The 13164-nt window shown below is 46.2% G+C and overlaps 1 protein-coding gene and 1 long non-coding RNA gene across 7 annotated transcripts in view; one reads left to right on the plus strand and one right to left on the minus strand.

Annotated features, from left to right (window-relative positions):
* Positions 1 to 13164, minus strand: part of GPM6B (glycoprotein M6B) — a 152366-nt gene that overhangs the window by 3861 nt on the left and 135341 nt on the right. For all 6 annotated transcript variants that reach the window (XM_070256934.1, XM_023633678.2, XM_003365795.5 and 3 more), the window contains 4 exons: positions 11259 to 11415; positions 4965 to 5136; positions 2371 to 2444; positions 1373 to 1438 (listed from right to left, as the gene is read on the minus strand). In XM_070256934.1, coding sequence (XP_070113035.1) covers positions 1373 to 1438; positions 2371 to 2444; positions 4965 to 5136; positions 11259 to 11415 — 469 coding nt within the window. The remainder of the gene's footprint in view (positions 1 to 1372; positions 1439 to 2370; positions 2445 to 4964; positions 5137 to 11258; positions 11416 to 13164) is intronic.
* Positions 395 to 7081, plus strand: LOC138921749 (uncharacterized). The gene is made up of 2 exons (XR_011434597.1): positions 395 to 1224; positions 5759 to 7081. It is a non-coding gene; the product is annotated as an uncharacterized lncRNA (long non-coding RNA).

A 13164-nucleotide genomic window follows, 5' to 3' on the forward strand; every position in this document is an offset into this window, starting at 1 on the left:
GACGAAGCTAAGTGCCCTATTTCCCTTCAGCTTCCCCAAACTGCCTATTCAGCAGCAATTAGTCCTCTTCCTGCCTGTTGCTAAGCCAAGAGAACAGGCAGGAGCCCAGAGAACAGGTCACCACTGGGATTTAACAGGTTGTTCTGTTCATGGGCTGTAATGGGAAGGAATGACTTAATGGTTGGAAAAACTGGGAATGACTCATTTCCGAGCAGCTGAGATTCCCCCTTGCTCTTCCAATCTTAGATTTCTTGAAATCACAAACCAAGCCCTCCCAAATTACATATATACACATACATACGAACATACAGATACTTGTGTGTGTTTATACAGTTGATCCTCATTATTTGCAGATTCCATATTGGTGAATTTGTCTACATGCTAAAATTCCTCTGTAACCCCCAAAATAACACTCCTGGCACTTTCACTGTCATTCATGGCCATGCTGAGTGGGGAAAAAGTTGAGTTGCCTAATGCGCATGTTCCCGGCTGAGGCCAACCACGGTGACCCTCTGCCTTCCTATTTCAGCTCTCAGACTGTAAGCAAGTATCCTTTTTGCAATTTATTTAGTGCCACCTTTTTTGCATTTTTGTGATTTAATTCTTTAAATGTTCCTTAATCATAGTGCTGAAGTGCTGTCTAGTGTTTCTAAGCACAAGAAGGCTACGAGGTGCCTCACGGAGAAAATATAGGTGCTCAATGAGCTTCACTGAGGTTTGAGGTACAGTGTTGTTAACCGTGAGTTCAATGGCAATGAATCAGCAATATACACTAAATAAGATGGGTTTAAACAGAAACGCACAAAAGAAGGTTATCTATTGATCTGTCTGACTAAAATGTTGTGACCACAGGCTCACAGAAATCTAGCTCTATCTCCCAAGGGCAGTGGCTTGGTATTTGCTACCTCTATTCGAGGAGACTTTATAGAACATCACTACTGTGCCTAACAAGGGCAACTGTACATGTATGTATGTATATATGCATATTTCCATTTGGAAGTGAAGATTTCTTGGCAAAGAAATGGGTAATGCCTCACATGAGCATCTGTCCATGATTGAAGTCATGAAAGTAAGTGCTAAATATGCAACAATGCAATATGCCAGTCCTAGTTAACAGGTGTTCCGGGTGTTGGTACCCTCTCTTCTTTCCACAGAATCCAAATTACATTACCTACAATCGGTGCCAAGACAGCCAACTAGTATTTCCTGCAATTTAGACAAGTGGTAAGTTCACAGAGGTGAAATTTAACCAAGGTTGAGTCCCAGAATTGTTTGCTTCAGTAGGCTGGCAAAAGCTGGAAGGGAAACCTGTCATTATAGAGACAGCAGGGGGCGGGAGCTAGCCTAGGCCAGTCCTGGGGCCGTTACTCACCAGGGCAATGACGGTGGCACCAGCTCCCGCACAGGCCACAATGAACAGGTGATAGGACATGTAGAACTAGGAAAGAACAGGCACCGACATAAGCATTTTATGTGGAATGAAATGGCCTACACCTGTTTCTGGGTGCTTGCACATATTCCCTTCAAAGCCCAGTTCACAACCCTGGCTGCATACTGGAATCATCTGGGGGCTTTCAAAACTTTCTGATGCCCAGGCTGTATCCCAGACCAATTAAATCTGAGTATCTGGGGGCTTGGCCTCAGCCATCAGTATATTATAATGCTCCTCAGTGACGGCAATGTGCAGCCAAGGCTGGGAGCCCCTGATTTGAGCCAATCCATCTTATGGATATATAAATTGACTAGCCAGGAAGGTAGGGGCTAATTATTATATGATTATTATATTATTACTATAACTCATTGCTTTCCAAAAGCATGTTAGGATTTTCTTAAATACGCAAGCTCCCACTAGTGCATTTAATTTTCTTTTATGAACAGTTATAAACCAATGCCTGAAGAATATTCTAGGGCTGAGAGATTTTAAGCTGAAGCGTTAGGATTTATTGCCAATTAAGGGTGAACAACAAATAAGTGAATCACTCTGGAAATATAAACGAGTAACTTGGTTTAAATACAAATTCAGGGAAATCTTTTCTATGAAAATTTACATTTGTTCTGTGACAGATGTTCTACTTTGAGAAAGAGAAGAATCTACATATATTTTCAAAATTGCAGGATTGGGATCACTACAAATTATTGCCAAAAGAGAAAGCTCTCTAAATGCCTGGACCATGTGAAATAGCCATTTTCTAGGTCAAAAACAGCTGCATATTGGTGATTATGTACAGTTCAATCTTAAAGAATGTGCAAAAAAGAGCTTTCCTTACTAGCATTTTAGCCCTTTCTCCTGCTCTTTCTACCCAGGAGAACCCTTTTTCTCAGCCTAATTTGGGAAGTGATCCTCTGGCCCTCGGACCTGAGGGGTTTTACCTCATTGGTGTTGCAGATGTTCTCCAGGGCGGAGCCACAGATTTTTCCTGGGAAGGCATTCCAAGGAATGATACCTGCCAAGTGAATCCCAGTAGAATGTCAGTTTCTAGTAGAGACTACAGTGACTCGTGCTCTCAACTGTCCTCACCACTTTAGATGTCGATTACAGTGCCATCATACACTGCAGTCTTCATCAACAATTGCCCTATCTGCCCTTGGCACAACAAAATTGTTTGAATAAATAGTAAGCCCTATGTGGACAGTAGGGCAAGAGCCAAGTCAACTAGTCCACAACCTAATGGACATTTTTTCACTAAAAATTATGCTTCGTTTAGTTGAGCTGATATTTGTGAAAATTGATCTTCTTCATAAACTCACTGTAGGGAGGACCTAGCCTTGAACCGTAAACTACAAGATGACCCCTGCCCCGTGCTGAGGTCAAATCCATTTCTCCATGAATTTCATGGTCCGTGGCCTTGCTACCCAAGCTTTTTGTTAGTGGGTCTGCCATGAGATAAGTTCCGAAATTGAAAGTCTACACTCAGAAAGTTTCATGGCAATTTGACAGAGAAATTTGTTTATGTAATTTGGATTTTTTATGTCTTTGCTTTTATATTCATTTTTGTTGTGTTTTACAAATCTATTGGAAATACTTTTAGATTGAAAATCCAATTGGAAATCTGAAAAAGAAGAAGAACTCCGTCCTTCACCACAGACCGTAGTGCCAGCATGGTCTGTGGTGTCTCACTGTAACCCTGACCCCCTTTCTCCAGTGACATCGTCCATTGGGCTGCTGATCTTTTCCCCACTAATGCGTAGGTGTGTGCTTAAAAATTAAACACAGCTCGGGGCTGGCCCCGTGGCCGACTGGTTAAGTTTGTGCGCTCGGCTGCAGGCGGCCCAGTGTTTTGTTGGTTTGAATCCTGGGCACAGACATGGCGCTGCTCATCAAGCCACGCTGAGGCGGCGTCCCACGTGCCACAACTATAGAAGGACCTACAACGAAGAATATACAACTGTGTACGGGGGTCTTTGAGGAGAAAGAGGAAAAAAATAAAATCTTTAAAAAAAGAAAAAAAATTAAACACAGCTCAAATTACATTTCTCTCAGGAGGTAAGGAAGGAGGATTAAAAAAAATTCCTTATTCCTTCCATCCTTGTCATGGGCCAAGAGTAAATCTTTATGCTTCAGAAAAATGGGAAATGACAAGTCCCCAAATTGTCAGTGAAACCTAGTGGTTTCAAATCAGAACTTAAAAAGTAGTGAAAATATTTAAAAATAGGGAAGTGATGTACATTTAGACATATATTTACAGATACTTTAAAAATCAACTTCAGGCTGTTTTTCAATCCATCATAAAGAACAGTGTGGTTGAGCCTTGGTCTTTATGAGCAGCGATTGGTCCCATGGGCAGATTTAGGTGCATTTCGTATTATGTTGTAAGATAAGATGTTAAGGATAAGCCACACAGGAAAAACAAGAAGAAAAATGAAATAGTCATCTCTCTCCAGAAAAGCTCTGAAAGAACAGTAATTTCCTCTTCAATTTTAATGAAAGGGTCTCCCCCCCAACCTTGTTGTTTCTGCCAAGAACAGGATTTCCTGCTATCCCGGCTAAAAGCACTAATTAAACTCCTTGCTTAGGATGCTGCCTTCTCTCGTGCAGCAGGGAAGGCGAGTCTCAAATTAATTGACAGGGGGAGCAATGGCCCCTGCTGTGGTTTGTCAACATGAACCAACCTTAGCTGCCTACTGTGAGGATCCCATTCATTAGAAAATGTTTGACCAGGTTTCCAACAGCCGGCTCCTATAGAGTACATTCTGATGGCTTTATGTCTAGATTCTATGTTGTTTTTCAGTATAGATGAAATTTAAGCAACTGGTCGTTTAAAAGAGACCTGATTTGAAGAGTTGGATGAGCAAATTAATTGGATTGTACAGTGCATGCAATATTTTGGACAGAAAGTTTGATAGTTCAAAACTGAAAAGAAATTAAAGAAAACATATGTAATCATTTTATAGTGGATATCCAGAAGTTTTTTTTGATTGAATTGTATTATAAAGTAGCTTTGAATTATAAAAAGTCTTTTTCACTACATACTTATATTTTCAAGTTAACTTTTTTTTTTTGAGATTGGTACCTGAGCTAACATCTGTTGCCAATCTTCCTTTTTTTTTTTCCCTTCTTCTCTCCAAAGCCCCCCAGTACATAGTTGTATATTCTAGTTGTGAGTGCCTCTGGTTGTGCTGTGTGGGATGCCGCCTCAGCATGGCCTAATGAGCGGTGCCATGTCAGCGCCCAGGATCCGAACTGGTGAAACCCTGGGCCGCCGAAGCAAAGCGCCTGAATTTAACCACTCGGCCACGGGGCCAGCCCCAAAATATAACAATTTTGAATGATGCCTTTTAGCAACTAAGAGCCTGAGTGATGTTTCCAGAACATGGAGCATATTGAGGGAAAGAGTACATATTATTCCAATAGAAGAATGTATGAAGCAGATCATGACAATTAAAAAGATGCCCACGTAATACTTAAGGTCCAGAGGTAGGCACAAGAGGTTAGAAGTTAATCGGGGGGAATTAAAAGGAAGTACCGTATTGCCGGATATCCACGCAGATCTGCTCCACACCAGCTGTCCCGTTGGTCTGGGGTGACTTGATGACTTCACAAGTTGACCATATGTTGTAGAACATAAACACAGGCACCGCAGAGAAACCAAACACGCCCAGCCAGGCCACTCCCAGTACGTAGGTGAGGAAGACGAACTAAGCGCAAGACGAGAGGAAGAGAGAATCGTCACTGAAACAGGCAAGGCGCATCCCCTGGGAAGAATGATTATGTGTTTCTGGCCCGATACCGAACTTGTGGGATGCATTTAGAGCACTGCCTGGGCCACAGTAGTGCCAAGGGAGGGGAGAACTGAGGGCTGGTATCTGGGGTAGAGTAGTGAAGTCACTTCCGGGACTTTTCAGGTCCCTCTCTTAACTAACAAGGACATGAAACCCCAAGAGGTGATCTCCCTTGTCCAAAGTCACAGAGCTAATTAGTGACAGGGCCTCCCACGTGGTGCTCTTTCTAAACATTAGTTCTAAGAACTCAGAGCATGGTACCATGGGATAGTGTCTGGATGCTTTTATAGGCCACTGAATTATAACTGCATATTTATCAAAAATTACCTTTATTTTACATAATAGGTAGTATAATAGCAATTGCTACAGGAAGCCCTTTCTCAAAAGGAACTTCCCTAGTTTTGTGATCCTGTGAAATTACTAAAAGCATTAGATGTTTGAAACTTGATTACAAGTTTAAAATAGCCTTGAACATAAGCTTAATGAACAGTGTATCAGATAAAATTCTCATTTCCCTCTTGGTTTTTTTGTCTTTAAGATTCACAGCAGCTCTGCAAGCAAAGCAATGGCTTAGGGAAAAATCTTCATCGCCTTCACCCACACGTTGCCATAGGCGATCTCAGGAAGAATATAATCATATTGCTTTACTTTCTTCATAACCTTCTGCCTTGACTACCAATTTTCACTTTGAAAGGCTGCTTCAAAAACTTTGTGGTATTTCTATTTTCAGAATGTGCACCCACAGAGTGTGTGGGCGAGGGTTTGGAATTCTCGTTTGGCTTTTATTTTTTTAAGCTGATCCTGAAGACCTGGAGATTCAATCTGACTTTCCACACTGCAGTTGGACGAGGTCGGCCTGGGGGTCAGGCTCAGACAGGCTGTCTCCTGTTGGTCGACCCAGGAAACTGCAGAAACAAGTTATTTTTTCTTTTATTTCAAGGATATTTAAACTTTCGGAAGTATTTGCATTTCTAAAAATATTCAAAGCAGCAGATTTGAGCAGTTTCACGCCCTCTTCCTCTTCCAGTGCTTATGGATGGGCTGCTCCAGACTAAGGTTTCTTTTTCTTACCCTTCAAAAGAAAACTTTACTTTCTAATAATACCACAAAGACTTGAAAATGGGCTGGTGGTTCTTTGCTTGGTGAGCCTTCCCTTCCTGCAGTGGTAAGGGCTCCACTTCTCCAAAGTGCGCAGTGGAGAGAGCCCAGTTGGGGGCCATTCCTATCATGGAGGCCTCGAGCATTCAGAATTGCTGCCTCAGCACTCGGGCAGGTGCTTCCTCTGAAGGACCAGTGACGGCAAGGCCTTCCTGTGAACGAGGAGCAGCTTCGCCATCCCTGGTGGGCAGAGCTCATTTGTCTTCCTCGCCTCATACAACTTCCTGTCGTGAGCATGGTGCTTCAGCTGTCATCAGCCTTCCCCTGTCACCTAGATCTTCCTAACATGCTCCAAGGTAGGTCCCTTCAATGATCCCCTGGAATGTATCAACAAAACCATAGTGTTCAAGGCACGGGCACCAGGAAGAGGAATGAAGACAGCCCAGGTCCTCTGCATAAGTGGCTTTTCAACGGATTAGAACAGATCTTTTCTCAAAGTCCAACATATACGCAGATAAACGTGGGCTGTGCTGGTTGGGGGCAGTTCTTCCTGCTTGGCATGGTGGTACAAAAGCCCCCACGCGCACCAGCACCCTCCTCCCTGAGAACAGCTCCAAACACAGGCCCACGTGGTCACCCATACCTCTCTGGGCGAAGACGCACAGCCTCCAGCACAAGCTCCTTATACTCTCTACTGTCCCTGGTATGTTAACGCTTGTTAGGAAGTAAACTGAGGCACATTAAAATTTCTGAGAAATGTGAAGATGTGTCTGAGCATACATCCATCTGAATGGGAACGCGGATAGGAGGCTCCAGCGACAGGGGCTGGGGAGAGGTTTTTATAGAGCAGACACAGAAGCAAAGCAAGGCGATGATTGGATTGGCTGTAGCTTACGCAGTTGCCTTATCTGAGAGACTGGTTGGCTTTCGGTGAGGGGGGAGTGCTCAGGTTTCATGTTCTCAGATTCCAGCGCATGGGCTCTGGCTCAGGTTTCGGTTTGCTTAGGTAGGCTGCCAAGGCCTGAGAGCCACCTCCAGCCACGGCCTCCCTGTGTAATGACTTGAACTCGTCAAAGGTCAAATGAATACTTTCAGTATCCAGAATGTTAAACATCAGGCAGTTGCCAATTTAATACTACGCCCTGGCAGAAACTGGCACAGTGGTCAAGTTCGCACATTCTGCTTCCGCTGCCTGGGGTTCGCCGGTTTGGATCCCGGGTGTGGACATGGCACCACTTATCAAGCCATGCTGTGGCAGGCATCCCACATATAAAGTAGAGGAAGATGGGCACGGATGTGAGCTCAGGGCTAATCTTCCTAAACAAAAAACCCCAAAAACCTGAGGGGTAGAAGTGAGGGGGGAAAGCTGCCATTTTAAAGCTGCCAGGAGTTTAGGTAGGGTTTTTCCCCACTTTTTGTTGCTATTTTCTCTCAGCTCCCTACAATCATGTCATTTCCTCTTTTTTTTGTTTTTTTTACAGTTGCCTCCTTCCCCCCAAAAGTAACCATTTCCCTGACTTGTATAGTAGTTACTTCATATTTTTTCTAAACAACACCTTTATCAGGATAGAATTTACTCCAGAGAGTTTTAAATTCATTTACTCCCTTGTTCTGTGAACTTCACCTTAAAAAGCCAAAGTGAAAGGAGAATCCTATTTGGGATTTGGAATTGGAGAGGTTCGAATCAACAAAGAATGGGATGGCTCAGCAGGTGAGTGGCGGCTTCCATCGCTGGCGGCAGTTTCTTTCAGGAATGTGGTTTTCTGAATAACACTCGCTGAGGAGACTATTTGTCTCAGGGAGACTCTTTGTCCCCAGGAGACTGTTTGTCCCTGGAGACTGTGTGTGCACGCGTTCCTGTTCTGAAGTCCCACAAACGCTGTCACTGCACTGAACTTAAATGTTGGTACAGGGCCCCTCCTAGTTTATCATGTTTGGATGGACCTCTCCCTGGGGATGGAGGGTCTCCTGGGCGGGGTGGATCTGGGTGGAACACAAAGTTGGGGTCAGACATGCTGAAAGGCACCGCTGAGGTGAAAGAACAACAGGGCACAGGCAGGGCCCAGGAGGGACAGAGGAGCAGGACCCTAGGTGGGGCCAGCCCTGTCAACTCCAGCAGGAGTGGTTTCTGCATTGGCATCTCCTTGTCGCAGCCCCCTGGCCTCAGTAACACTCTGTTACATTTACAGCCTCGTCTTAGCCATGCTGTGGGACTGGCCCAGCCTGGGTGTGATACAGGAGGGAGCATCGGCCTGAGGGCACAGTAGCTCAGGTTGGTGGGAAGCAGCCTGGTGGAGAGCAGAGGCTGGGCAGAACCAGCAGGGCTGGCTGCGGGGCAGGTCCCTCTGCAGGATCAGGGCAATGTGTTGGACTGAACAAGAAATTTCCAGAGATCACAGCGGGAGAGACTTAAGCCCTAGGCACCACTTGCTGTAGCCTGTAGGATGTCAGGCTCAGCTGACTGTGAGGTGGGCATTCATGGGAACAACGACAGAGATAAGACTCAAGCTTCCATCAAATTCTCCGGACCCTTTAGGGGCATCTCCTTGGCCACTTTCTTCTTCCTTGCACCCCCTGACATTCCTTACCTGTCTGGCTGTTCCTCCCTTAGGTCCTCACGAAGGCTCCTTTCCTTTGGCCTACCCAGTAGACAGTGGTGTGGCCCAGGGCTCTCTCCCTCCCCAAACCTCGGCGTGAACTTATTCATGCCCGCCACTCTTCCATGGACAACTCTCAGGCACCCCCAGCCCAGTGTTCCCAGAAACCCCAGCCCAAGCCTCTCAGCGACGCTCCCGATAACCCCACCTGGCTAGCGGCGGGCACATCCAGCCCCGATACTAACATGGGAGCGGGATCTCCATCCTCCCCCACCCACCCAAATGGCAGGCAGCCTTCACACACAGCGAGCCAGAGACTAGGCACTCACTCCCTCCTCTTGTGCTCACTCTCATATGCCAATCCAGGAGGCCACCTGGCCCGCAGTCTTTGAATCTGTCCCCTCTTCTCTACTCCACTGCCGGAGCCTAGTTCAGAGCTCTGCCATCGCTCACCAGGAGCCTTGCGATCACCTCTAGCTAACCTCTCCTCCTTCCCTCCAATCCATGCTCCACACCACTCGGAGATCACTCTCCCACGTGCATGATCATATCACTCCTGCTCAGCTTTGTCTTCTGATTTTACTCCTAGCCTGGGACTCAAGGTCTTTCCTGATCTGGTCCCTGTCACCCGCCGCCTCCCGCCCCAAGCAGCGTCATTTCCATCCTCCTTCGCTAGACCCTTCCCTTCCAGCCGGCGCACACCACTGCTTCCCTGGAGTGCCTCCCTCTTTTCTGGGCCCCTCTGCCCTGCTCATGCTGGGTCCTCTTCCCCAATCGCGCGTGGGGCAATTTCCTCCCCTCCAGCCTGCGGCCAAGCCCTCCCTGATTCTGCTACCCTCCCCGTGCCCACCGCCTTTTGCACAGATTTCTGACTGCAGTTTCCAGGCTATTAACGAAGGACTCAGAAACTTAGCAGGAACTAAGGGCCAGACAGAGAAGCAGCAGAGGCAGCGCATTTCAGCAGTTTCCCTAGGACCAGAGGGTCCCTCCTGGGGTGAGCAGCTACCAGCGATGAGTCTACCCAGGGAAGGATTGCACCTACTTCAATGCACCCTGCGTCACAGACCCTCCGGAGCAGGCTCGCAGCTGGTCGCCACACTCTGCGTGCCATCTTGGAGGATTTTTATGAACACTAGGCTCTCCGGGTGTTTGAAGGCAGACTCTACGTCCTCTCTCCACCAGGAGCAGAAGGCTCTGTCAGTGCCCGGCCTGCAGCGAGGGCGGCTGGCCTGCTCAGGGCGTGCCAATGCTTTCAGCAGCCAGCCGGGGCTCTGCCTCAGTGCGGGTGCTTCCCCGGCTCCCAAACTCTTGCCTTTACGCCTGACCTCTCTTTCAACGCCAGACCAACACAGCCAGCTGCCTGGGAGGCATTTTGACGTGAATATGCCATTACAACTCCAATTCAACCTGCCCCAAATCAAGCTCATAAATGCCTCTCTCCTCCTAGCCTCTCAGCTCACACTGAGTTTCCTTTTGTGATGCAGCACCTCCTAACCCTGTCTCTCAATGAGCTCTTTTTAAAGCTTTGTCCTCCTGTGACCAGAGGTCAGCAAACGCCTGCAAAAGGCCAGACAGGGAACAGTTTAGGCTCTGCGGGCCACATACGGTCTCTTGCAACCACATAGCTGTGCCGTTACAGCGTGAAAGCAGCCACCGACAACACGTCACCGAGTGGATGTGGCAGGGTGCAATAAAACTACTTATGGTCATCAAAACTTGAGTTTCATATAATTTTCATGTATCATAAGATGTTATTCATTTGTTTCTTTCCCCTAACAATTTAAAGCTATAAAGCCATTCTCAGCTTATTAGCCGTCCAGAAACAGGTCGTGGGCCTGATTTGGCCCAAGAGCTGGAGTTTGCTAACCCCTGTCTTTAGACTACCAGATTCTGGAGGACAGGAGCCTGTGTTTTAATCTTTGTACCCCCAGTGACTAGCAAAGTCTCCACGTATGTGCTTAGTAGAAAAAGTGCTTGGTAAATACTTCCAGAAGGATTTTCATAGTACACAGTACATGTAAGTCTTTATGGCTACGATCCATATTCAAAGACAAATGAAGGGGAGCATTGAGACAATATGAAAGTGGCCTTTCCCAGTTGAAAAATCTTCAATACCCCTGTTACCTGTACGTTGATAAGGGAAATGTTTGATTTAATACTACAAGCCATATATTTTAATCTCTTATCAATAATATGTTGAAGATTTTTTCATATTCCTAATCTAAATCGGTAAGAACAATATTTGTGTCATGGACCCCATCCACTCTCAGTTAGCTCGTAGCTTCTACCAAATATAAAGGAATACAGAGAGGTTGTATATCAGACAATCAGATTCGCACTCACCATGCCACTGATGCATCGGCCACAGGCGGTGGTTTTAAACTCCCCGTGCAGTTCTTTCACTGCACTTGTGGTGTAAAAGCCTTCTGCCAACAGAATGATCCCGTACAAGAAGAAGAAGGAGGCAATTCCATAGATGACATACTGCATCAGCTGTATCCTAGGAAAAGGAAGAAGAGATCCTGAAAAGTTAAATTCACTGCGTGGTAAACAGACAACGTTTTCAGCCTCTGGAGGGAGGACGTGAGGGTGATGTTCCTGTGACATCTCCCACCCAGCTGATGGCTCCGGTGGGCTCATGGGGCATTCCAGGCAGGCATTCCTGCCCACACCACCGCAGCCTAGGCCTTTCTTCCGAGGTGGGCCCACTGTGGAGGTGGACAACCTTCCCTGACAAGGCAGAAGTTTCCTTTCCTTCCTTGACAAGGTCAAGGGCAGGGGCCCAGTTGTAAGCTTTTAATACTTACTCAAGTTCTGTGCTGCGAGGGCTAGAATCTTCATTTTGCATATAAGTAAACACACGCTTTGAGGAGTTAAGTTACTTGTCCAAGGATACACAGTTAGTGATAGAGCCAGCATTTGACCTCTGCTCCAATGGACATGTTCCTTCCGCCATGTCAAAATGCCTCCCAAGCAGGCCTAGTGGTTCCTGTTACTCTGAGAGAAACCCTAAGTAAGCACTCGGGCCTTCTTCAAGGAGTGACTTGGGCAGATGTTTTTTGCATTGAGATTCTCACTATACAAGTGATAATATGTGAAGTAGGTTTAAGATACAAAAAGTTAATTCAGAACTAACTTTGTCTTCTGAAGGCCGACAGACCCAGATGACTGTTCCTCAACCTTTGGCTGCCCATTGGAACCACATGGGGAGCTTTAGAGAATACTAGTACCTGGGTCCTATCCCCGGAGACTGTGACTTAATCAGCCTTGGGTCAAACACGGGCATGAGAATTTTTTCAAGATTCCGGGAAGCTGAGAGCCACTTATCAAGATCAGTAGCTAATTAAACCAACACACCTTTCCCAGGTTCAGTGGTGGCAAATATTTCTTGGTCTTCTTTGTACATAGCTGGCACTCAATGAGTGCCTTGTCCTTCTTGATCCTCCTTACAACCTCCCCCACCCTTGCTCATTTCTTTGGATGTCATTTATGAACAGATAAAAAAGAATAAAACTCCTGAAGGACTCTTTCCACATGATTCTATTATTGTTCCGTAAAAATTCATTCATGCCTTTTTCAGTCTGATAGAAAAATTTCTTACAATCACAAGATACCTAAACACTGTGAAACTTTGGGAGTCAAGGAAAGAATCAGAAAACACTGAAAGAAATAGAGAAAGGGGGAAATATATAAAGGAAATGAATACATTGCTGCTGAGCTTGCACAGTTATGAGAATCTATGCATGGGAGGTGTTGAGGCTCCACTGAGGACCATTCCAGAATGGGAGAGCAGAGATTTTGGGCTAAATCCCCAAAACTTTCCCTTTTCTACATCGGAGGATACCCTGGGATTTGTTCTTCCGCCTGATGAATTAATGTCCAAGTGCTGCTCCTGTAGACTTAGAGTTGGGGTAAGTCCTCAACAGGGCTCCTGTCATTCCAGGGATGGTCATTTCCCGTGAGAACTGTGGAGGGCATCTGTTACTTGGGAACCATGATAACTCGCTCTGGTGTGATGACTGGCAACATCAACCTATCATCTTGCCACAGTCCCCCACACCCATGGCTACCGTGTGCGGAGGGTCCTATGTGTGCATCTTGCCGTTCCCAGGTGAGATCCCACCCCCGGGGGCCAAACACCCACTGCATTCTTGGCCCGTTCTTTTTCCTTCTCTCGTGGACCTGTTTCTATCTGCATACAGTGAGCTTTAACGAAAAGCAACAGTTTTCTGCCAGCAGAGCACACTGT

This window comes from Equus caballus, chromosome X (assembly GCF_041296265.1).
Source record: "Equus caballus isolate H_3958 breed thoroughbred chromosome X, TB-T2T, whole genome shotgun sequence".
In the NCBI taxonomy this organism is placed as follows: Eukaryota; Metazoa; Chordata; class Mammalia; order Perissodactyla; family Equidae; genus Equus; species Equus caballus.